The sequence below is a fragment of the Platalea leucorodia genome (genome assembly GCF_965183815.1).
Source record: "Platalea leucorodia genome assembly, chromosome: 16".
Classification (NCBI taxonomy): Eukaryota; Metazoa; Chordata; class Aves; order Pelecaniformes; family Threskiornithidae; genus Platalea; species Platalea leucorodia.
The window spans coordinates 5,146,043-5,172,592 of record NC_138838.1 but is presented as its reverse complement, the minus strand read 5'-3'; the positions used below and the strand labels follow the sequence as shown (position 1 = coordinate 5,172,592).

The 26,550-nt window shown below is 46.6% G+C and overlaps 1 protein-coding gene across 1 annotated transcript in view; it reads right to left on the bottom strand.

Annotated features, from left to right (window-relative positions):
- Window positions 1-26,550, bottom strand: part of COL26A1 (collagen type XXVI alpha 1 chain) — a gene marked incomplete at both ends in the record, with an annotated part of 177,283 nt that overhangs the window by 15,903 nt on the left and 134,830 nt on the right. The window contains 5 exons of the mRNA XM_082328198.1: window positions 3,823-3,975; window positions 5,169-5,285; window positions 8,474-8,518; window positions 11,782-11,935; window positions 23,937-23,998. Of these exons, the coding sequence (XP_082184324.1) occupies window positions 3,823-3,975; window positions 5,169-5,285; window positions 8,474-8,518; window positions 11,782-11,935; window positions 23,937-23,998 (531 nt within the window). The remainder of the gene's footprint in view (window positions 1-3,822; window positions 3,976-5,168; window positions 5,286-8,473; window positions 8,519-11,781; window positions 11,936-23,936; window positions 23,999-26,550) is intronic.

Genomic DNA, 26,550 nt, shown 5'->3' with positions numbered 1-26,550 from the left:
TTAACAATTGCAGAGCCTTTTGTTTTTAAAGAACAAGTGGTCAACAAAATCAACTGCACGTCCACTGGGAAGGGGAGAGGATGGGCTGCAAACAACCAGGATTTAATTACTGCTGGAGGTAAGCCAGGGATAAAGATTTGGGTTACAAAACATTCCAACTAAATGGTACGTTATTACGATGACAGAGTTACTCCCGCAAATCCACCCATCCTGACATTTGACTCAAAAGTTATTTATGAAAGATGATTCCCTAATTGTGACACAGAAGAGAGCTCTGCTCAACAGCCCTTGAGCTCAGTAGCTCCTGATTTGGCCTCTGTGGCATAGGAGTACGGAGTACGGATACGCAGGAAATCCAGAGTGGCTCCTTCCTCAGCTGCCCGGCCAGGCAAAGCTCACTCAGATCAAGGTTTCCTTCCAGGATGAGCTCTGAATGAAACATACTGTGAATGAGATGGGACTGAAGTGTGTTAAAACACAACCCTCACATTTTTTAAGGGACTCTCTCCATATTCCCATAAAGCAGCAGGAAGAACTCATAGCTCCTTATAAACTCCCTTCTCCTTATAAACAGGGGGACATTCTGGGGCTCACTGCAGCTGAAGGTTGTTATAGCAGCCACAGAATAGCTAGCTCCAGCAACAAATGGTAGCAGGAATCTTCCCTTCTCAGCCATCTCCTGCACTGACCCAGGCTTTGCTGAGCTCAAGGGTTGGATTTTGTTTCAGTGCTTCTGGATATACCAAAGCAGAAGGCAGACAACTGTTTGTCTCATTTGAGAAGACCTTGATGCACAGCTTGCTCCAGGAGCTTTCCCACTCCTAGCCAAGCCAAGAGGAAGAGTGCAACCAGGCTGACCTGGGCAGATAGGAGCACCTACGGTGTCTGGAAGAGAGCAGAAACATCCTGCAAAGGGAAACCTGAAACAGCACAGAAATGCCCTGCACGAGGCAGTGAACCTTGCCCAGGCAGAGTGGCAAGGCACCTCAGAGGCACAGGCATAAACTGCTTTGAAAGCAAGCGGTATGGTTTTCTACATCAAATGTCGTTCCCTTCCTCTTCTCCTTCCCCTTCGCTTCCTCTGCTCTGTTCTCCCTTCCTGAGGAAGGGCTACCCGCGGCAGCAGGCACTGGGATGCCACTTCGCAAATCTCTGTTCTATGCTCTTTCTCACCAGTGACACGCTGGGCGCACAGGCACGCCTGCTGCGCCTCGGTTTCCCCTCGCTCTCCCTGCAAAATAGGTTAATGTTCTCTCATGTGTCCTTTGCAAACTGAAATCTTTGAAATGTAAGAAAACACAGCCCTCAACAGAGTGAAAGTTGCATTCTTTTCTCTTTTCCCTAAAAATTGTCTTAGCTTTAGCATGAGAAAGGGGACTGAGATGACTCCAGACCACATACCTGATCCACTCATTTTTAAGTGGCAGAGAAAGCAAGCGATCCTTGTAGCAGCAGCCTCAGCAGTGGGGTATGGCAGTTTAGCTTCTGGCCTCCGTCTAATGTTTCTGAGGGATAAATTCCCCCATTATAGGCTTGATTTGTTGAGACAGGATGGAAATGAAGTAATCCTGTCTTAATTTCTTTCTGCTACCTGATCTGGAGGGAGACAACTGGGACCAATTTCTTTACCACAGCACAATGAAACTGTGAGAAAATATTTGTCTCCCCATTTTTGGCTTCTGCCTGCTGATAAACATTGCCAACAGGAACTTGTTGCGATTAATAAAGGCACATGCATTAACCATGTTCAGGCGGAACCAAACAATGTACTACTACTACTAATCTGATACAGCTTTCTCACATCTCTGTGGGTGCACATGCCCATTACCAGGAATATGCTTCCCTCTGCTGTCAGCAGCTGGAATCTTCTGTTTATAGTTTTCAGATGTGCTCCATTCAAAATAAATAAATTTTTTATCTACCCAGAATTTAGAAGGCTAAGTTTTATTGGTTGTAGAGGATCAGCTTTCCACCAACCTGTGGTAGGCAAAATCAGCCAGCGCATAAGCAAAATGGTAAGTTTTATAAGAAAATGTTCTTGATATTGCCGTAACTTTACCATGAACACATAGATAACTTATACTTGCAGTGAGACTTGTATTAAGAAAAATTTTTAAAATGAGAAAAATTGTCATAAAGTTTTGGGCTACTCCTTCTGCAAACCAAGAAATCCACCACAGGTATGGAGGAGAAGTACAGGGCTGCCCCAGGGATGTAACAGTCACCATTTACTCACGGTCCTCAAGTCCATGTGGGAGCCTGTTGCTGCCCAGTGTTGGCAGAGTTAATACAGATATTTATCCACTCATTTATCCGCTTCCCATTTTGGGAGAATATAGAGTTCACACTTTGCAAGAAAGAGTTTAATTCAAAGGATGGTTGGAGAGACGGGGCAGCAGCAGTACCCAAACCACCCTTAAGGATCCTTTGGAATAAAAGGCTGAGTGCAGAATGGCCCCATTTGGTGTGATCCTGTAAGGCAGTGAGGTGACTGTAATGCAAAACTTTCTTGTTATAAGGCTCGTGAACGCAGCAGCTCAATCTACATTTTGTGGAAATCTTAGTATTGAACCACAGTTAATTTCATCCTGCCCATACGCTTAAGTAACTGAATATGAAATCAAGCTGTTAAAATTCTTCCCAAATTAAAAATACATCTGTTCACTTTCAGGAAAAGAAATCTGGAGAGTGGAGTGGGTGGAAGGGAAAGGAGAGCTCTAGAAAACTGTCAGACACAGGGAGACTTACTAATCCTTGGCTGTAACTAATACAAGTGAGCTTTGAAGCTGGACGTGAGCAGAAGAGCTGGGTAAGAGGCACAGCTGAAGTCTGGGGGAGTGGAGATGGGAGACCCGACAGAGCCAGGGCTCCAGGAGTTTACAAGCCAAGTGGAGATACAGCTGAGCTCTGCTTTATCACTATTAGATGCCAGCTACACAAGACTGGACCAGAAGAATCAAGCCCAAATCTGAGAACACTCAGATAAAAGTGCATGATGTGCCTTTCCTAGAAAGCGTTTTCTTGCCATGCACAGCACAAATCAAATAAATATATTTTTAAGTCAAAACAGGCTCGGAGAAACCCTGACCCTCCAGTTATAGGGAAGGGGATACACCATGGTCTTGGTCTGGGCTTTTGAGTCCGTAATTCTGTGTTTTGGGTGGATGTGGGATAATGTTGATGCACCAGAAACGCAGGTGGAAGACGCATCTGCGGGGGCAGGAAATGAGATGCATTTAACAGATGTCCTTGTTATCTTACATAATTTCAGAGTTGCAAACCTTTGGTACTTACTCATTTCTGAGCACTGTAACACCCAACAGCGGCACCAAGAGGTCTCTCAACAGCGCAGTTTCATTGCACCAGCACCTAATCGGCCAGACTGCTGTATTTCTCTCATGTGATGCTACCTGAGCTCTGTCATTTCACTAGAGACCCTCTTCACAGCAGCTACTCATGATGGAAGCTTAAAGGACACCAAGTTGCCTCCTCAAAGCTGTGATGAACCCAGAAAACCAGGCACAGGGAACAACCGTAAATCCCCCCAAACCTTGTTCTCACTGATGGTTTTAGAAGAGCAGTAACTTAGTTCCTCATTTTGGAGAGGTGAACCCCTCTAGCTTTTAAGTCTTAGGTGTTTCATCTTGAACAGGAACTTCCAAGAGCCCCACACAATGGAGGCAGATTGTCTACAGCTGCTCCCAGGGAAGGCAGGGCCCTGGCGGAGCCTGGCAGGGAGGTGGGAGGAAGAGCTGAGCTGCTCCGTGCCTGCCCACTCTGCTGATGTACCAGAAAAAAATGGGAACCAACGAGGAAACTTACTTTCTTTTTCCGCTGTGGGCTGGAGTGAGTAGAGAACTCCTTGCTGGAAGGTAAGAGGGAGGCTTGGGGTGGCTGGTGGCCCTGGAGGACCTGGGGGACCTGGGATGCCGGTTTCTCCTGGAAGTCCTCTTGGTCCTTGAGGTCCCAACAGCCCTGTGCAGAGGCAGGAGAGGACGTGTTAGTGCATTTGAAGATGTGCTAATGATGCTACCATGTAAAAAGGCAGTAAGAAGACAAAGGATTTCTGTCCTGAACTGTAATTGTGGGAATTGGGGGGGGGGGATAGGAACAGCTTCCCAATTTTCCACTATTTGCCTTTAGCATCTTCCTCTGCAAAGCAGATAGCCTTACTTGGCTCAAAGGAGCTGCGAAGCTTAATTCCTGAAAGAGTAAAATCTCCCCGCTCCCTGAGGCTGAGCAAGAAACTAAAGGCAGCAAGGCATGAAATGGAGCGCTGCTCTGTCTCTCCCCCTCCACGTACACCTGTGTGTCACCTTGCTGCCAGGAAAGCACCGAAAGAACAACGGAAACGCGGGCAGTCCAGCAGCAGACGGATTCCGCTTCCTGTGGGGCTGGAAGGCTCTCGTTGCAAACTGAGAAACCAAACGGCAGACACATCCTTGGCCAGACTCGAGCCATTGACAGGTTGCCAGAAAATGCCAAAAAGTGTTCGGGCCGCTCTCACGTTTAAGGCACGCTCCAAGTTTCAAATCTTTCCTGAGCTCAGATTTACAAGGCACAGCCTTTTAGACACATAGAAAGCACAGAGCCTGATGTCTGGCACCTATTGTGTAGTATCACCTTCATCAAAAGATTTAGGAACATTTTGGGGATGAAGAAAGTCTCCTAGCTCTGGAATGGAGTGTAGTCTGAAAGAATGGCCTCATAACCTTTTCCCTTAACATACAAAATCATCATTCGTTTGACATCCTGGTGTCTGACAGCTTGACACAAATGGTAGAGAAAAAAGGGAGTTAAAACAGGCACACAGTGAGAAGGTTAAACAGGGAACGCTCTTCTCCAAAGGCTGACAGATTAGAGACTGTTTTTTACAGCTTCTGAGCAGGATGGGGAAACATGATCCTGCTCTGCAGCTTTCTGGGACAAGCGCTCTCCAGCTCCACGGGAAATCCCAGGGACTGTCATTGCTCGTGCAGGTGGTTGCCCGCTCTGAGAGCTGCTGGCTGATTTCAGTGCCCACGGGACTCGCTGGAACGGCTTCAGTACCAACTGAATACGCTCAACACATCTCGTGTGTCCAGTCTTTTATGATCTGTTGTCACAGATAATTTGTATAAAGTGAAATATCTCCCATCCTGGTAGCACTGCCCTCCTCCAGGCCTTACCTGGTGGCCCTGCTGGGCCCCTCTCACCAGGTTGTCCCTTCTCTCCTTTTGGCCCTGGTGGTCCTGGAAGACCAGTTGGTCCGACTGGGCCTGGAGGACCAACCTGTCCTGGCAGCCCTGAAAACATTCAGAAAGGAAATTAGTTGGAGGCTACGACACTGCCGAGGTCAGAAGGTCTTTAGCAACTTAGAAACCAGAGGAGAGGGACTCAAAGATGCAAGGGGGAGAAACACAGCTCTGCACAGACAGCACAGCCAGGGTGGTACTGGTGGCAAGAGCTGGCTGGTAGGTAGGGCAGAAGAGCCAGACTGGACCTTGCTTCTCTCTTCTTCCACCAGTCTTTAAAGAAACAGCATGTCCTCACGCACAAGGCCCACCCCAAAAAGTCAGCAGATGTGCACCTCCAGCTGGGATGTGCTGGTCAAAGCTAAGCTGAGCCCACACTGTCCCCTTCCCAAGGTCTGAATGGCTCTGGGCAGGGCCTGGCTGGTCCCTCAAGCGCTTCTCTGCGAGCTTCGTCCCGACACGCACGTCAGCTCCATGGTAGTCCCAATGTATCAAAATACACAAAATATATTTGCAAAAGCAAATCAAACCTTGTCTCCCACTTGCTCTGGCTGACCTATACATACCACCCAGAGATCCTGCATCAAAGATGTTCCCCTATTTTCATTCGTCTAAGTAGTGTACCATGCTGTGCACAAGCATTTTTCATCCCAAACGGAAACTAATGCACCCACACTTTTGAAGTAACTAGATGTTACTAATTTATATCAATGAATAGGGTGCTGAGCAAACCCGTCTGGAAATACCAGTAACACAATAATTACAGCCTGGCGGGATGCTTCTTGGCAAGTCCACTCAGACCCCCATAAGCCTATGAAAGGGGCAGGCAGCGTTTGTAATCTGAAAGTGACTATTTCTGATGACACTAAATAAAATCTTGTTTTCTTTAGACTATCAAAATAACAACACCACTTGGCAGTTTTATAGTGTTTTTCAGAAACACACTGTGCCTCTTTGGCTCACAAAAGTAGTAGCTGCTTTGGAAAGATACACTTAAATACTGTGCAAACATCAGTGAAGCCTTTAATACCTTAGAGAGGTGGGTGAGTTAGTCTGCCTACTCACATTAAGTGGTTAATGGTTACAATAAAGGCATTAACTGTCAGAGCCAAGAGAGTCAGAGGTTTCTGGGCTACCAAAGGGCTTTGAGTATTTGAATGCAGTGGCAGATGCAAGCTACAAAGCCAGAGGAGGATCTGTCTGAGTCCAAAGTTCAGTGCACTCAGATTTCAAGTTTTAGTCTGTATATTACGTATGACCATAGCCCAGCAGAGTGCAAGTTAAGTTTTGATAAGCTCTTAAGCAGCGTCCTTCTTCCCTGGTATCGGAAGAGGCACTGGACCCTCCAAGAGCAGCGCCAGGGGAACCTGTTGCACGTAGGGGGTGGAGAAGAACGGATGAGAATAGAGGGAGAGAAGGAAAAAAGGCCACAAGCTGGCCAACGAACACCTTCACAGCTGGTACCAAAGGGAACGGGGCTACCTGATAAAAACCAAGGCTCACGGGATGTGCAGCGCCCACATTTGGATCCGGTTCCCACTCCAGGTGTGGGACAGCCCCGCTGGGGCACAAAACCTTGTCCCCCCAGACATTCATCCAAACTCTCTGCATTTCTCAGATCAAAGCAATAATCCCCCCATATTAGACCCCCTTGGAAGATTCCTCTTCCTCTCTTGTTTTTTTGCCATTCTGGAGAGATGTCCAAATTATTTTTTCTTACAAAAATGAAATCTATCCATCTCTAATCCATGGTGAAACTGGGCAGACTGAAGAAATGAGATTTTTCAAAGACTTCGTGTAAGAGTGTGTGCCTGTACTTTAGTTTTATTCAGTCATCAATAAAGATCTGATTTAATTTGAGTATTGAACAAGGAATTAAGGTAAGGTTTTAATTTGGATCAATTTGCTTACCCACAGGACACAAACTGCAGACTTCTCTGCGAACAGAGGGGCTTCTTGAATGGATCTCACCTGACAGTGGATGCTGTACTTGGCCAGATCAGGAGCCCATTTAAGAGAGCAAGAGCATTTGTTCACAGCATTACAAACAGCTTCTCCCCCCTACCAAAAACCCCCAAAACACATGAAACTTTATTGCAGCAAATCCTTTCCAGCATAGAGGGGAGAACAGCAGAAACACTCTCTTGCAAGCACTACACACTGTGCTGCTGAGTGTGGGTCAAAATGTTTCCTCACTTGTATAAATCAGCCTCAATCCTTCAGCTCAACCTTTGTAACTCAATCCTGTGAGCTTCTGCAGACCAAGAGCAATCGTTTGCTGCTAGCATCCTCAATCACGCTGCTGCAGCGGAGCTTTAAAGAAACCGGCACTTACTTCCCTGAAGGTGGGAAGCGCTAAAGGGAAGACTGGGAGAAGCAGCACTGAGTAATGTGTCAGGCAAATGCTCATACTGGTGACAAATGGTGTTACCAGCATAAAAGAGACAAGTGCAAAAGGGAGAAGAAAGAGGGAAGGATTCAGGGAAAAAAGGGGAGGGAAAAGAATAGGCCAAATCTTCAGCTGGCTTACATCAGCTCTGCTGCAGTGGCATTGCTTTCAGAGAGCTGAAGCCCATGGCAAGTATTTATCTTCTAAAAATAAGAAAGAAAAAGCCATGGGGAAAAATAATTTAAAAAAAAAAAAAAAAAAAAAAAAAAAGAAGGGCAGAGGGTGAGTATTCTACTGCTGGAGACCAAATCAGACATGCAGAGACCTGGATTTTCTTCCTGGCCCTGTCATTAACCTGCAACACACCATCTGTTCCCTTTCCTTCCCCGAGGTTTTCTCTGTACAGGAGCAGGGCATTCTCTGGTTGTATGGAGCTTAGCAAAACAACGCCCAGAACATCGCCAGCAGCCCTCGGTGCCCCTGGCAAGCAATACCAATGAGATAATAACGGTGTTTTCTCCCATCACTCAGCACATGTCCTGCTCGCTCGAGCCACGTGTCCTCCAGTGAACTGCCTCTCCATCGGGCAGCGCTTTCCGTCCTTTGTGTGCTGAGGGAACCGAACGTCTCAAAGACGATAAAGCTGGCATTTTGCCTCTCTAACCAGAGCAGACCACGATCAGAAAAAACCCAAAGAAGAAACTCAGCCTCTCTGTATCTGTGAGGCTCCGAATCACTGAGGACTCCTGGCCACGGGACCCTTCTGATTTTTGGGACATATCATGGACAGGACTGGGCATAACAACATTTTGTGCTTTGAAAGAGGAAATAGCAGAAACCATTGACTTACCCTGTGGTATTAGCTGCTCCTCTGCACCTCTGTGTCCTTTAGGCTCTAGTTAAGAGGGTCAGGGTAAAAAAGAAAAAGAAGAAAAAAAAAAAAGATATGAAATATTAGGTCTCTTGCTGCCAACTGGCTCAGCCAGAGTATATATATTTTCTTAATACTCAGTAAAATGTATCCTGTTGATTAACAAGCTGATCAGAAAGGCCAGCGGTGCAGCTGTCTCAACAGCTCTGATTGCTTTTAAATGATTGTCTATTCTCAGCCCTGTCACTCACAGAAGAAATAACTACCCTCATAAACAGTAGCAAGTTTTCCTGGACTTCAGCCTGGAGAGGTGTCAGCCAGCCCAGAGCTATAAGGTCATCCAGAAACACTCCCACCATTCAAAGCATCTAGTCCGTATCAACCATCTTTGTGTTAGGCACCAGCATTCTGCCCTTAGTCCCTCTGGGTGAGAAACTTGGTGGCATGCAAGCTAGGATTTGGATTTGCTTTGGCTGAAAAACTAGAAGCAGGGCAAAGTAGGCAATATTTCACAAAAAACTCTGAGGAAGGGGCTGGGAGGGACAGAGGCTTAGCTTTCCACACCCCCAAACCACACACTCAGGTTTGACTTCCACCTACACTCTAATATCACACTTGTTGAAAGACCTCCTGAGGTCTGCAATCTCTGTAAGTGAACCTGGGGCCAGCTTTGAGCAACAAGTCACAGTACAGTATTGAAATCATGCAAAATGGGCAGTCCCCCACCATCCTAACCCAACTGCATGGCATTCCCTACATTTCACCAAAATCCACAGGGCGTTTTTTTGGCTGGCTTTGAATTGTAGATAGAAACTGGTGTGGGCAGGGAAGGAAGCCAAATGTGGACCCAGATGCATGAAATATCCCCACAGCTCCTTAGCAAATCAAGCATTTGAAGGCCACAGAGGTCAGGTAGGGGCTTGAGCAGGCAATCACATGTCAATAAGCAACTTAACTGATTACTTCTAATTCCTGAAAGACACTGTCCTGACCTGAAACGGTCCAGTGCACGCCTGATTCCCAGTTATTATGCTAGAGTTGTTATTCTACACTAGGTTAAATAAATCAAGGCTAGAAAAATAATGGGTAACAGCGAGCAAGGACTACACCTGGTAGCACGCAGGCAGGGCTGTAATGCGTGCAGCCGGCTGGGCGCACAGCCTGCAAGCCTGGCTGACAAGACAGACTTGTGTAAAGCTCAGACAACATCACCCATCCCCTCTTTTTTGGAGGTGATCACTAGCTACCTCCAGGATTTACTGCAGGGGCGGAGGGTGCTGAAACTGAACCATGGAGTCAGCCTGATGCAAGGGCTACAGGAGATCTGTTCTGGTTTGCATCACTGCCTGGGTGAGTGGCGTTTGCTGCTCCTTGCTGAGCAAGAGGAGATTATCATGTGTACACAGCCGAGAGGAAAGGACTTTGAGTGGAAGGTACAGAGTCGTCAGTACTTTTGCTGGACTGACTTTAGTACAATGAAGTGCAGGTGCAGAGATACTGCAACAGCAAAAATAAATGACATGGAGAAGGCAGAATGAGCATATAATGGACACTTGGGGAAACTGCTTTAATTCAGTTCCTGGCAGCCATCGCTGTGGTTCTGAAAATACTTTGCAGAACATATTGTTAGCGAACCTCCCTCCATGTTGTGGCATCCTGTCAAATTATAAACATGGACGACATCTGGTCTATGTTGGTTGCTCCAAGTCTGCTGCAGTCATGAAGGACTGCCATAATAAACTGCTCTGACCAAAAAAAAAAAAAAAATAAAAAAGGAAGAAAAAAGCAAAGTAGGCCCTATAGAGGAGAGAGAACTAAAGAACTGCTCTGGGAGCAAGCAAAGAAACTGACGGACAGGGCTTTGGAAGCGGAGAGCGGGGATCTTGAAATGAGAATGCCAAGGTCAAGGAAATTCAATGCGTGGGGATCTGTCTAGCCAAGTGGGCTCAGAGGGAGATTTTCTTATAAGTGTATTTTTTTTCCATGCCACAAGAGGGATCATAAAACAGCCCATTGTGTTTATGGTAAATTTAAAAAATATAATGCAGAGTGCAACTGATGTTGCTATTCATGGGAAAGTTTTTTGTCCTAATAAAATCAAGAATTACCCCTACCCCAGTCCTCTACCTCCCCACACCGCTCCCAGGCATTCGGCGCTCAGTAGGTGAGTATGAATTGTCCCCCTGTGATCCCAATGGCTCTCTGGAGTTTCCTCAGGAATGTTTCAACCTATCCAGGCCTCAAAATCCACAGTCTTTGGACTTTAACCATGTACACCGAAACACACAGGCAGGCACAGTGGCACTACTGAGGTTAACAGAAATCTAACTTTCCAGAGACCAGAATTCAGCTCTCAGTAGACGCTTGTGCCAACAGAAGTCAAGGCTAGTGACAGGCCATTAGGGCTGGTAAAATGGAGCTGAATATGCTCGCTTCTGAGCTTAGTTGCTTTCTTCCAGGAACATGCCTGCCCTGCACTGGCTTAACTCGAGGAGGGGCAGAGACACAGAGAGAAAAGCTGAAAGTCCCCCTCTTTGTGAAGGGGTGATCCTCACTCCTGCACGGGCAGTGGGACAGGGCCCTGAGGACATTGCATCCAGCTCTTTGCATCTCAAAGGATGGTTCGAGGTGGGATCGGAGGGGATTGAATTTCTTCCTTGTCCATGAGTCTGCATGGGTGTTGGCATGCGACCACCTCTGCGTTCACAGCTCAGCAGAGAGGAAGAGACACGAGACGACATTAAACCCCTTAGACTGAACAGCCCCTGGTTTGAAGGAATCCTGGCCCTAGAGCTAAATAATGCTGATTCTGACCCTAAAACAGAGGCTGAAAGCTCTCAAAATGCCTCTGCACAGGGTGGTTTTCCTGCTGAGCGCAATCCCATCTTGCAGCGAGCATTTGCAAAAACCAAACCTATGATGTTCCTGCTGAGGGTGCAAAGCAAAGTGCAGACATAGAGCCACTCATGCCAGCAAGGCTGCCTGCCCCGCGCTCAACAGGCAGCACCACACAGCCTGAGTGCGGCCGCTCCCCTCGACGGCTCCCTGCCGGATCAAACACACAGCAGCAAACATGCCCACAAAAAAAGAGAGGAATTGTCCATCTGAAAATCTTAACCCTCTTCTCCTTTACAGAGCAGAGGGAAGGAGCTGTGAGCATTTCCCTCCAACCCCTCTCCCCTGCAGCTTCCAGTACTACAGCAGTCTGATATGGCCTCCTTTTTAGATACCCTACAGGAATCACATATGCAGGGTGGGCGATTTGGTGAAGAGCAGGTTATGCTTACCAACAGATCCCACTGTTTTCCTCAGGACAGTCCCAGGATTTAGCAGGGGAAAGGCATCTGGTAGCAAATCGTCGTACCACGTCGCCGTCGTCCCAGTGATTGGCAGGTTGTTTTCCAACGGCGGGCTTCGCTCCGCAGCCTCGAGCAGAAGAATCTAGACAGGGGACACAGGAAAGGCAAAAAAGGTCAGCGGGATGATTTCATACATGGTCTCGATCCTGAGAGGTCTTGAAACTCCTCTCCTTGCCAGCAGGAGCTGTGGATAACTCTGCATCGCAGACCGCAGGGTTTTGGTGCTAAAGCTCTATTGGTTTTCTGCAGAGCGTCAAGTAATTAGTGCAGGAAGCTGCTGTGTTAAGTGGCAAGAGGATCCTGCACATGCCCTCCTTGGAGAGGGCTTCACCACTTGCAGAGAGACTCAGCCTCGCATGGGATTGTCAGGTCAGACGTTACTGAGAGCTGGTACGAGGTGAAGGGCTATAGGATGCCCAGGGCAGCAAACTGAAGCGCCTCAGGAAAAGTCCTGGTTGCAAGCCAAAGTACAAATACTGACCAAATTAAAGATGATGGAGAATATGGAGCTTTTAGAGAGCTGAAGTGCTTTAATTTTGGAAAGAATAAAAAAAGGTAGACAATTTCCTCAAAGAGCTCTACTTAGAAGTAATAGGATATTATTAAAACTCACAACTGTTTCTATACCTTGTAAACACACTACCTTCAAATAAATCCACATCCCAGTGTGCGTCCCTGAGCTATTTGGGCCATTTACAAGATAAGCTCCTTGGCAAAACGATCCCATTTTCCCTGTATGATTTAGACAGCTGTTCATCAAGCTGTGCTCCCCCGGCCACCGGTGGCCCGTATGAAACTGGGAGTCAGTCTTTAACACGGCTGCAAAAAACCTAAACGCCCACAAGAAGCAGAGGGATGGGGGACCCAGCTGGACTCTGCCCACTGACAAACTCCATTAAAGTGAAGCCCAGGGGAACACTCATTGCACTTTATAATCAACATTTTAAATTAAAGTTTTCACAAAAGTAGGATTAAATTTTTTTTTTTCTAGTTTAATCTAAATGCTTCATCCCCCTGCCTTCCCAGCCACTAAGCAAGGGTGGTACAACAAAGTAGTCTACAGATTTCTTTTGAAAAAGCCTAACTACCCTCCAATTACAAACCCATTGGGAGCACTGACCTGGAGTGCCAAGCCCACGTACTCTGCTGCAAATGGCTTTCACCCCAATTGCTAGAGAGAAGCTAAACAGCGGCCGAGGGCAGCACCCACTTTCCCAGCGGGGCAGCCAGAGGGTCGGCAGCCCCTGCGTTAGCCATACCTGGGACGCAGCAGCAAGGCCGCCGCTCACCTGGCAGCTGGATCGGTCCCTGGCAAAGCCACCTGCCCAGGAGGGACGCAGGATGCCCATCAGGCAGGAGCAGGGCCGAGGCTTCCAGAACAAGAGTTTTGATCTAAGCATCCAGCATCTCCCGCAAAGTCTGCTTTCTAAACACAAAGCTACATGGGAAAATTGTTCGAGGAGTGCAACGCTGTGGTTTGTTACAGCGCTATCTCTTCCAGTTTGGAAACCACCTAAGCAAATACTGATTTAGGGATAAGGGAAATAAAAGAGACGGCTCAAACTTTCCATTAAATCCCTAGAAGTTTCAGCTTTTACATGCAGCGTTGTCTTTACATAATGAAGTCACACTGCAATTATAAACGAGAGTGACTTGGCTCTGCTTGTTTGTTTTTAACTTGCAATTATTAAAAGGTTTATCACTTATTTATTACAAGGCATGGTGAGAGCCAGTATTGCCGCAGCGCCAGAAATGATGAACTTCCTGCAGAATGCACTGGCCTGACAGGGGCGAATCAGAAAGTAATTAAACTGGGAGCTAGGTTAAGTGCGAGGGAACTGAACCTCAGCTGTGGCAAACAAGCAAAATTCTTCCTTTATTGCAAGGATCTTTATTCATGGATCCAGAGTCTTGCTTTCTGAGTAATAAGAAAGCAAAAAGGAATCAGGTCACAATGCTTTTGTTCAACAGGCTTCTCTGACACCAGGCAAGGAAGGAATCGGTTCAGTCTCTCTTGCGCTTCTGTGCTTCTAGCCAATGATTTATTTGTTGGACTTTATCAGTTCAACAAACACTTAAGCATGTGCCTTACCATAATCGTGCTTAATGCCCATTGGCATGGGACTCAAGCGTGCATTGAAGACCTTTTCTGAATCGCTTTATACTATTACATTATCCCCCTACCTCCCCAGCAAAACACCTGGACGTTGCCAAGTGTACTCAGCAACAGAGGCAAAACTAATCCTGGAGGTGGCAAATTAGAGGGGCTGCAGCCAGGGCAGGGTTAGGATGCTCCTGCTGCGAGGAAGGGAGCGACGAGGGCTGTCTTGGACAGCATTTTGCCGCAGCCCAGCAGCGCTGCGGGAAGAGGTGATATTAAATCAATAGCAGCAGTGGTCAGAGAGCAGCAAACTGCAGGGGTCCGGGGCCCTCCCGGGCGGCGCGAGCGGCACTCGCACAGCTCTGCCGAAGGTTGCATCTGGAGTGGAACAGCTCCAAATCATTTTTATAGGTGATAATAAAAATGTGTTACCACATAATCAACACAAAACAGTGGCAACGGTATCCTTTTCATTAAAACAACATGTTTTAAATGAGCGCTCTGCTGATAAATGCTATAAAAGATTTAAAGGCATGCACAGAATAATCCAGTATGTTTTTTTATAAATTGACTATATATACTTAGCAGTCATTAAGACTCAAACCATAGTAACAAGTTTATTTTCCCTGGGCACAAAATGATAGAGGTCAGGAAGTCTCCAGACTTGAAATTACTGAGAAATTCTGGTTTTTATGATTAGGACTGAAGAAGTGCCCAAAAGAAATAAAGTAGAAAGAAGAGAGCTCTCACATTCGTGAGAGCCACAGAGCCAAACTAAAGAAAGAAAAGCACGAGGGATTTAGTCACATTCAAAATCTCAAACTATACACAGTTCTTTCAACAAGGAGTGTCCTCTCATAAGCTAGCACAGCACAAACGGGGTCCTTACACATTACTGCAATAGCACTGGAGCCATTCATCTATTTTCTGTCACGCTCTGTTTTTCTTAAGGCTGCCATTGCTGTAGTCAAGGGACTCGAGGAGAATTCCCACTTTCATTAAACAAAAAAAGAAAGTTTCTAGCCTTCTGAGTAAACTGCTGGAAATTGATACCACAGAGGCTCACAGCCAGAAAGAAAATTAGCAAAATGTGCAACGTGTTAAAAGTCTCAGTATTAAGTCTTGGTATTTTCTAGTCAATAAGGTTGAGGTAGAGAGAAGGATAACACCAAGTGAAGAAGAACGTGTGGTTTTGATTGGAAATCCTCAATGCAAGCAGTGCCCACCCCTGTTGCTATTACCATTTCCAATGCAAAAGTTATGTCTCCATGAAGAACGTAGGCAGAAAACATCTTAACGCCGCCATATGAATGAAATATGTCTTGATGCCATGGGTAATGCTAGTCACCAACCAACCAGAGCAGGTACAGAGAACTAGCTGAAGGGCAGCGCTTGTGGTTGCTGCCTGTGGTGTCAGGAGGGCAGATCCCTGCAGAAGACATGAAGGCCTTTCCTCCCCAGTTTGCGCTGCGTTGCACAAGGTGAAGGATGGCCTCAACTCAGCAAAACACTCAGGCTTTTGCCTTTTTGCACATATGAAAGGAAAAAGTCAAATCTGAGCCTAAACGGACACGCTGAACTGAAGCCTCTGGCAACAGAGGTCCCACCGGCATGAGGGCTTGTCTCTGGTTTCCAGACCCCACCTCTCAGATGCAGCTGAACTGGGTCAGAAAGCTGGAAAGAAATGAAATGGGGCCACGTCTCCTGCCAACACCGCAGCGGGAGACGGGCCCGATGTAGAAGACGGCGTGTGAACGCGAAGGGAACACAGGAGGGATGATGCACTGCACTGGCCAAGGAGTTCGCAGGCCAGCGCCAGCGGTTATTGCCTGCAAAACTCACCCCTGGGCCCTTCGAGTCCCGCGGAGCCGCCGGGCTCACCTCTGTACAGCATCTGGCGCTTGCTCTTCTCCCATGGCTCAAAGCCTGGCTCTTCACTGTGGGGCCCGCTCACGCGTAGGGCCCTCAGCAGGGACATAAGTGTTATGTGCCTGAAGCTCAGTCCCAGCTTACTCAACCCACCTCCCCCTTTTCTATTTGCCAGCATAAACTTTCTAAACTTCAGACACATACCACATTTCTTGCGTCAGATCAAAAGCTCAGGCCAGGGACAATGGAAACGGGAGGAAGGTTTTCATCTTCTTGAGATGTTCAGTGTCAGAGGACTTTTTTTGGCTTGTAGTGGCTTTCAAGAACCCTATTTTGGTTGTTCCCACACATCAAAAGAAGATTTCACAAACACAGCCTCCTCCCATCATCTGTCCTCCACTTGCATTCCTGATGTCCTGTAACTAGTAGGTGCTAGAAACAAGGAAAGAACAGCCGGGTTTCCAAAGATTTCAAAATTGATACAACAGGGCTCAGAATGCTTTTTCTTTGGATAAAAATCCATGGAAATGCAGAGGGAATCATTTGACATAATCCAGATGGATATTATTAATTAATAAACAGGGGATATTTGGTCTCTTGAAGCATTGGCGGAATTAACTCCCCTCCATCCCTCTCTAAAGAGGAGGGAAAGAAACTGCATGAATCCAGCTCATCAACTAAAAATGCCAGTGTAAAATAAGATTCCCTTGATCTTGTAAAGACGCGAGCTGATTAATAATGGTAATTGCATAACTTGTTGGACATATCTTTCTTTATAGCAAATTATTTGGCAAAATATAAGAGTTTTTTAATAATTCATCAAGACACAAAGCTAAACAGGGAGTTTTACAAAATCTGATGGAAAATGGTATCTCTCTTGTAGCAATATGAAACCTGTGAATGCAAGGCTCCAACACAGACGCAATTGCTTGGTTTCAAAAGCCAAAAGACATTCAGTAAGTGTCCACTAAAACCTGATGAACTGGGTGCCCAGAGAGAACCTGGGTGACTTCATCCTCATTACATCTTAGAGGCTTTGGCCAAAGGGGACAAGATAATTAGTGCATGGAAGAGTTTTCATTATATTGATAAGTTATGTGGGGAGCAATAGCTGATGTCATTGTAGTGACCCAATGTAGATCAAAAGGCAAGGTTTATGTCATCAGCTATTGCATGGAAGACAGAAACGCGGAGGCTAGCCTACTAGTTTAGATGAAACGCAGGCAATGTTCAGCAGATCATCAGCCCATCAAGGCTTTGCTTGAGAGAGCAGCAGTGAGGGAAGGGCTGGCAGTGGTCTTACGGGGTCACTGCACCCTCAGGCACCTGGGGAGCTTCTCTGATATTGCTGTGCATTGGAGATTTACCTCTGCTGCTGTGAGCCCACACAGCCTGCCGTCACTGGCAGCCCGAAGTGTTAGAGCCAGGGGAAGAAGCTAGATATGGAAAGGATCCAGCAATCCTTCAATGCCGTGCTAAGAGCTCATTGCAGAATGAAGTACACAAAGGAGCTCAGAGTGAAATCAGATTCCCCATCATTACTTTAAAACACCTGATAAAAATACATCGGAGCTATAACCTTCCACCCTCAAAATCACATCATTCTTCTCTGCCCAATTTATTGCTTGTCACCTGCTGGGGATGTAGCAGTGCTACGGACGTGGAGCCAGGCCAGCCCGAGATCAGCTCAGTCTTGACAAAGTAACATCTGTTCTCAGCAACGGTTTTGAGATCAGCTCTCTGCTTCACCAGGTGAGGAGCCCTCAGCTCTGGCCGAGAGATTCACATCAACTAGCTCAAACAGGCTGAGATGCCTCGTGTGCTCTCCTCCGCCGCCGGGCTCTAAATTAAAAGCCGCAAGAAGAGAGTGGCACAACTGGAAAAGATAAGGGGCTTGGGCCTTTCCTGGCTCGCCTCGGTGCAAGCTGAAAAAAGGGACCCAAAGCCATTTTTCTTTTATGATTATACTTGCCTCATAAAGCTGCACTAGAATTTCTGATCGAGAATCAAGTGGAAGTTTGCACGTTTGGGCACGGGATTACCGAAGGATCTGAGCACTTACATCCCTCAGGCTCCTCACATACCTCCCTTGCTGAAACCTACTTTTTGTCCACAAAAGCATTTCTCTTCAAAAACAAAGCTTGTAAACAATGTTCCCAGGTATCAATCACACCAAAAGCATTTCCTAATGCAGACATAGGATTTGCTTGGGAAATGAAGTTGCATGTCATAAGAAAACTGAATTTTTCAAAGTTATTTTATGACAATATTAAATCTATCTGACTAAAAATGCCAAACTTGTAACTAAAAGACTTTGCGGGAGGGGATGGTGGAGGAGGAGGTCTTTAAAGCCTTTTTGTGGTTCTGGCAAATGGTTTACAGCATTTGCCAAACACATGGAACGGTCTTAGGGGACAGATTTCTCCTTCAATCCAACAGTGATAAGAAATAAGATCCAACAATTACTAGACTTGAGAACGAAAGGATTTTAACTGTCATTCTGAAAGACGGAAGCAAGCCCAAATCAGAGAACGGCCAGTACCCAAACCGCCTCAAGTGTCCTAATCATAGCATGATTATTGCCAATTAGAAAAAGGCCCACGCGATAGATGCAAAGTTCAGATATGAACATTGACACAAAATTTGGTTTGCCCACCCAGTTTTGGTTCATGGTTCCCCCTTGTAAAAATCAATTAGGAAGTCTCATTTTATTCTTAGGGACATTTGTTACATTAACTGACCTACAGAAACTCAGCATCAAATTAAAAATTTTAAAGGGATTGATTTAAGTTTGTTATTGCTACTAGAACCCAGCTGGTTATTAGACAGCTACCTGTGAAATAGCCCAAATACTCCTTAAATTCAATGCATTAGTGCAGCTGGAGAAGCAGATTCTGCACAGGGTCATCAGGAAACCTTAGGGATCAGGTAAGGCACCTTCCTGTTCAGAACAGAAAGAAAATAAAGAACTGCTAGTGGCAATTGCATACACAACATGGAAAATCTATGAAAGTCCTTGAAATATCAAACAACGACTCATGTCCACTCCATAGGACCAGCAGCAGCCTCACAGCCAAGCAACTGGGGTTTCCCTCCCAATCTCTCAGCCATGGCACAGTACCATCAAACGCTTCCTATTTTCCAAATATTTCTCCACTACAGCAGGAAATTCTTTTATTGTCTATCAGAGAAAGAAAAGACAAACCCCATTAAACATCCCAGAGAGCTGCCAGTATTTCATGTAGCTGCTTGGAAGAAGGGAGAGATATAGAAACATTTCATGCAATGATTACATTAAAACTCCAAGTAATGGTGCTTCATAATCAAATGACGCAGGGTAGTGAAGGTGCGGTGGGGTAATCTGTTCTAAATAAATGGGGTGATTTCATAAATAGAAATGTATTGATCGAGCTCTGTGCTCAGTACAAAGATTTTCTTTAAAACCTTTCAGAATCTTCTGCGTGGGGAATCACATTACAAGGACTGTTTTCATGCAAAAAATATGCGTGTCATTTATCAATCACACAATGAATCAATCAGACGCTAGATATGTAATGTTATCTCCCTGCATTAAAGCTGCAAGTGAAATGCCACAAACTTCTCAAAAGCGGTGTCAGGAGATAAGACTGGGTTATATCAACTCAGATCAAATGCTGCACTCAAGCTCCAACCAAAAGCTGGGATTAATATCGCACTGCCCGTAGCTCTGTGGTGGAGTTTATTAAAAGAAACTGGGCGAACAAAATGAGCAGAAATTTTTATGCAGCTGCCTGCTTCCCTGCTAGCACTGCCTGCCGTGGGCAGCGGTGCCGCTCGCTCCGGACACTGCAGCTCTCTCGAGCTTCGGTGGAGTTTGTCTGGGTTTAGTCCTGTGACAGAGGAGGGCAGCATCAGGCCCAGGAAATTCAGAAAGGAAAGACTATACACTCTTCCCACTAAGAAGCTGTGCTGCCCTAAGGAGAAACCTTTTATATGAAATAAAAGTGGGTTTCATTCTGCCCTCCCACCAACGAGGCTCCCCGCAGGGTCGGGGTGCTGTAGTGATGTCAAGTAAGATGTCATGGGAGAGAAGTAAGGTTTGGCATGTTGGGGCTTGGGGAGGGGGTAGTTTTCTTCTGGCCTGCACACTTTCTTGTCCTTGACCGCAGGCTCAACACCATCCGCCCTGACATAGATTCCCATGGCCTGTAGATTTCAAGCTCAACACCATCAATCAAGCTTTCAAATCCCTAGCACCCAAATGGGTCTGGTATCAAGCAAATGGAACGGGCCAACTCCATCCTGGGGAGATAACAGGGTAACTCGAAAGAGGGCAGACAAGGACAAAACCTGATTCCATCTCCCTTCACCTCCTTTCCTACAGAAACATCTCCTACAGCCACAAGGACAACCTACAGCAGCGTTAAGGAAAGCATAAGACACATGAAGAGTTTGTTCTGCTGCACAGTTCAGCCGTGTCTCAGAGTCTCTCTCCTCCCCAAGGGCTATATAAGCACCAGTCCCTAATGAGTCATTCTTCATTCCATTTGCTCTGTGTTTATTCTTGCTTCTTGCTTTCTGATCCAACTCTCATATTACAAAAATCAGAGGGTTACTTTTATTACCTCATTTGGACGCTGATCTTACAAGTTGGATGAACCAACTCATCCTTGTAATAACAAAGATGAGACCATTCCTGGTTATATCCCCGTTTTTAGGGGACAGCTATAAAAGCGTGCAGAAGAGGAGTGGGGAAAGAAGAAACCACAGTCTTGTAGCCTCTTCTTCCACGACTGAGTTTAAGTTTCCTTAACTTGCCCTTCACAGCCACTGGAGGACAAACGTGCATTTTACATACCCACACACATACCCAAGAAAGGCTCTTGGCTCCTGTCCCCACTGCAGAGGTGTGAGGAAGAGATTGTTTTTCACTCGTCCCTAACATATTCTATTAAAGCAAAACTCATCCAGCACCAAACTGCCCGGGTCCACAGCGCCTTCAGAGGAAGCTTTCCACACATTTGCTCTCACCCTTAGACCTTGCAGTATTTACAAGAAGTCTACACAGGCTCCACGTGCCTCAAAGCCCTTACAGCAAGCGCCAATAGCCTGACCTGCTCGAAGCTGGCTGGCTACACTGAGGTGGCTGATCTTACCCATTGCCATTCCCTGAGCTCACCATGGTCATGCTGGGCTGAAATTCAAAAGAGCAAAAGCAGCAAAGCTGCTCAACTTCAGGAGCAGGACTGTGGCAGGAAAATCCGTCTCTGCTCATAGGAAGGGTGAACTTCCACACCTGCCTTTGCAGAACAAGACAGCAAAAACTGGGGGGGATCAGTCTCCAACACTGGTAAGGGATGTGCGTGCCCATCCCATCGCTCCTGTCTTCCTCCAAACAGCCTCAGGCTGCTGTGGTGGTGAAATGAGACAAGACGACAGTTTGGAGAGCTGAGTGACAACTTCACATCCAGATCATTCAGCAAAATAGGGATCTTTCTCCAAAATCCAGAGCAGGAATTCAGACAATACTAAACAAATTCAAGCACCTTTTTAACGGTGCTAGCTGTTATTGAACAATAACAACTGAGGTCATGACATTGCTACATACATTAAACTGAAATTAACCTTGAAAAAAGAGTGAATCAGCGTATTTCTTTTGTGAACAGCACCAGCGTTCATGTAATATTGCTTCACTCTCCATTTAATTGCTACAGTCAATTTTTGCACAGCACCCACAGGTTTTCAAACAAAGTGGAAGCCAAAAGGTTGATAATGACATTGCTGGGCTGTGCTGAAGGCGCCCTTGCAGAGACACGGTCTTCAGTACTTCACAATAGAAAGAAATAACTCATTTCCCTCTGTAAAAGTAAACCCTTTGATGAGCTTTGCTCCCAACTTGGGTCTCTGTGGGAGCACAGTAAAGTCAGAAGGAAACCCATCATAGCAACAACACAAATTGCCTCACTGCAGCATTAAAAGAGAGACATGATGCACTAGGCCCCAGATCAAGAGCTGACAAAAATCAAGTTACCCAAAGCCCCACTCTCAAAAAGGCAGAGAGGAGGTGGTGTGGTCTTGGCTCTGGCTGGGACTGAGGCAGTACCAAAATCCTTCAAGTGTCATCTCCAGGGTCTGGCTGGCTACATCTTGGCACTGAACTTTGCAGGCATCCACCTCATTGTTCCTCATGCTGGAAGGTCTACGAAGTCTTCAGCTGTCAACACTGTGTTTGTTGATGATGACTCAGTGCTCCCTCCTGAACGCAGAGCAGGTTGCAGCCATATGGCTGCCAACATGGGCAGCATTTCCTAAGGACATCACGTCAGGTTTGCCAGTCAGGAGACAAACACCAGTTGCTGTGCAACAAGTGTCCTAGTTTAGAGTAGGAGACAACGTGCTCCTGCCTTCACTAGAGCTCCCATGCAGAAGGCAAGCAGGCAGCACTTCCCAAATACCATGGGCATCTGGTAGTTGGTGCCAACACCAGAGAGCAGATTGCTTTCAGGTGACGGGAATGTCAAACCAGCTCCATATCTGTAAGACAAACCCACTGACCTGGGTGCAGTTTCACTCTTGGGCTAAGACTTCTCGAGGAGATTTGGGTAGGTAGGACCTCCTTCCTCCTCCGTGAAGTCCTGGCAGGGCCCCGGCTGAGGTTGCCATTAGCCTCTTGCGCTTTGTTACCCGACACAAGTGCTGAGTAGCACAAGTCAGCAGAGCACGGGCACTCTGCTGTCAGGACAGTCTTTGGTTATCATTTTCCAGTGAGCCAAATATAGAAAGCCCTAGAAAGCGAAGGAAGGTACAGCTGGCTACAGGCTGAGCATGGGAGGGCTGATTTACGTCTCTCTGAGGCCGGTCCCATGTCTTACTTGGATTCGGGACTGCACACGCAGAGGTCAGTCACCAGCCCCTCTCTCCTCTCCGAACGCCTCCAGCTCCTCGCCGCCAAAGAACACCCACCTGCCAGGTCCCGCTGCTCGGAAGAACAATCCAGCTCATCTTTGTCCTTTGCACTACAACAGTTGTTTTCACTCGAACAATTCTGCTCCCCAGAATTTCATTCCCCCCACCCCTTCATTTTCCTGTAGTGAAATACAACTGCAAAGGCTTTGAGGAAGTTCCAGACAACATTGCTGTCACTCCACTGCAGCACAGACAATTCCCAAATTACCATAATATCACGCACTGGCCTCAGAAACACCACACATCCACACCCCACCCCTGCCCCCAAAGTTTTCTCCCCAGATTCTTTTATGTCATTGATAACCATCAGTTAACGAATAATAACAGCAGCACGATGACCAAAGCACTATATGTAACAGCCAGGATTGGGCTGCCACAGGAGGGACCACAGCTCAAAGAGGACCAACTGATTCAGCAGCTTTGTTGCTAGACTGGAACAATTTATCTAAATCCCAGTAGGCAGAAATTAAAACAATTTGCAAAAGAAAAAAAAAAAAACACAACATGAAGGTCACCCCTTAACATTCGTCTCCACTAAACCACGCATGAAAGCCTCCCATCTTTCAGAAAAGGGATAAAAAAGCAGGACTGGATAGCACTTGAAGAGCAGGCTAATGAACAACTGTTCTTAGAAAAATCTACATACCGTTACTCCTCTGTTTTGCACTCTACATTGGTAAGGTTTCTACAAGGCGTTTTTAGTGAGAGACACCAGAATCAGAGTCTGCTTCTTTCCTGAGCCAGGGGAATCACTGCTTTACATCCCCACATTATCAACCAGCTGAAGGCAAGAGATTTTTCATACAGCTTCGTCTGCCCTCTGTTTCTGGAGCAAAACCTGAGCGAACGTGTTCCAGTCGAGAGCAATGAGCTATTTGTTATTTATTATCAGCTGCACATTTGTGACAGCAGGGAAGAAGAGAGACAGAGATGCAGCTGCGTGGCAGAGCGAGGCCGAAGAGGACGCGCGGGAAGCAGGAGGAGCCAGGCCAGAGGTGAGCGATGCCCGTGTGCACGGCAGCGCTGCCCTCGTTCCCTGGGGCAGGACCACCACGCTGTGGACAGAAGGACAGACACCTGATCTCTCCAGGGCTGCCAACTCAACATCTTTTTCAGCAGCAACTCTTGGAAATTTTTGCCAAACAGAAGAATAAAGGCAGGTCCTTACCTTGGCCTCAAGCGTGTTCAGCCTCTCAGTCATATCCGCTAGTCTCGTGCAGTTCATGCATTCTAGAAAGAACAAAACAAAATGATGTAAAATTTCGACGTACTTTGTGCTTTAATCCATGGTTTTCAGTTTGCAGACCCTGATCCTTTTTTGATCCAAGGCACACAGAAAAGTGATTCAAGATCAGTTATGGGGGGGAAGTAAGTATTCAAATCCATCGCACAGGTAAACAGCCACAGCCACATTACATGAACCTTGTTTGGGGATGTTTAGTGGGGCAGAAAGTGAAACCAAGTTCCCACTAGGTAGAAGGTAGGCGAAGAAAAAATTAGTTGTAAGACTTTTCATCGTGCCAACCAGCGTGACCTGTTGTCACCAGCAAAGATACTTGTTCTGCCACTGGCGTAAGCTGCTGTGGCATCTGCTGCCACCTCACAGGACATCAGGCTACACACCCACTACTTCCATTTAGCTCTGTGCCGCACCCTCTCCTGTACTCGGTCCTGATCAAATACCAAGAAAATCAATGAATAGACAAAATGCCCATCTCTGTGGAGTCCTGCTCCATCCCTGGACTCCCAGGCCCTGTTACCACTCCCACAACAAATCATTTGTCTCAGTGACGGCAAGAAAATCCAAGACAGACCCCAGAGCTGATGCAGACCGGAGCTGCAGCACGAAGCGGTTTCCATCTCACTTTGCTGCATAGAAGCAGCAGATAGGCAGCAACCACCAAAGGGCTCTTGACAGGATGCCTTAGCAAGAACAAACGTTAACATAATGGGCTCTGAGTGCAGTTTAAAATGATTGCTTGATACAAAGGCCATCACATCTAAACAGAAGGCCTGCTGCTTTGTCTCTGTTTCCGTTTCAGCAATTTTAAAGTGAGTGAAGGAGGATAAAGCCCTGAACAGAGACTTAATCAACAAGGCACTTTCCCAGTGCTTTGCAGCAGTGTTGGACTGCCCGTTCCCAGCTCTCAGAGAAGCTTTCCAGGCTGGACCACTCGCCGATCACGACTTCTGAAGTGCAGCAGTTTTTAAAAAGGGAAAATGACTTGCAGCATGAAGTATTTCAAAGAATAAACCATCCATATTCAGGTGATGAATCACTGCCATCTCATGTCCCACAGAGGAGAAATACATGTCTGTGTGCATTTCTGGGCTCCTTAAAGGCCAGAGCCAGTTTTCATTGGCCACAGAAGTATTTAATCCTGGAATTTCCATAGGGCTGGGGAAGCTGCCCTGTAATTCTTGAGCCCCTTAATAGACCATCCAGGTGCAGCTCAGGCTGAGGTTGTACTGATGCAGGGGATGTTGAGTAAACCCAGTGCCTGCCTACATGGACGAATGGGTGAACGTGGGTTTTGGTCTGACTAAACGTCACCCTGACACCTGGGGCTCAGTTGTCCCCCTAACAAGCTTTGTCCCCTTTTGCACAAGGAGCGCCAAGGAATCTCTCCAATCTTCACCCACAAACACTTTCCAGTTTTTTGAAGCACATGGTATGTACCGATGGCTCTCAGCCATGCAAGATTTTAGCGCGTGGCTCAGAGGGCCAGGAAGCTTGGCGGTTCCACGTTAGTGATTTACAGTCTAAGAAGATTGCTTGAGTGCTAATGGCAACCAATCACCCATTGCACAAACCTTCCAAAGAAATTCTCTCGTCGACCCTCTATGAGGAGCTGTGCAGCTTCCCAAAGGAGCTAGACATAGCGCTTCCACCTCACGATACCCAGCATTTTGCAGACAAAGCATCTAATGGTTCAGGAACACTTAGATTGAGGGATTTCCTTACAGGTCAATGCTGACACGGACTTTCTTTTACCCAACAGGAAATAACATTTGTTTATTTTTATTCTCTGCAATAGATCTTGGGCAATATTTTTGGCTTGAATTGGCCCATGAATACGCAAGTGCCATAAGTGCGTTGTCCTGCAGGGAAGGAAATGGGTGGGTCTTGTTGGTCTGGATCTGCCTGTGGCATGTAAAACAGGGAATTACATTCTGCATGTAACCGGCTTCATGCTTTTGATCTTGCTCATCCCCATAGAAAGATAAGACTGAATAAATCCAGCGCTCCCAAAAGCCAAAAGGCATACCAGATGTGTTACAGAGTAAATAAAATATGGAGTCCTATTCTCCCTTCTGCTGGCTTCCACATATTAATAACTCCCATAGGTTTAGAGAGACTGGCTTGAACTGTCTGAAAACCACCTCTGTGCATAATTTGAGACGGATTGATCATTTAAGCTCTCTTTGGAGAGCTCAGCTCATAAAAAAGGGCTCGCACTACCCCTCTGCACAGGGGTGAACCAGCCAGCTCCCAGGGGGGAGGATACTCTGATCGTCTCTGCTGGACAGAGTGTACGAACACCACCAGTCCAGCAGCTCTGCTGTCCAGTCCAACTCTCTGCTCTTGAAGAGTGTCTCCAAGAGCCCTCCCAGGTGCGTTAGCAGCACACAAGGTTAGATTTAAATGAACAAAATGACAGCAGGGGGGAGGAAGCAGCAGTGCCACTGCATGGTGAGATTTGTACTAGTATCATCTTCATGTCAGTGATGTCTGCTGAAACATATGGAAAACAGAGCCCAGGTCAGAAAGAGAACTACTT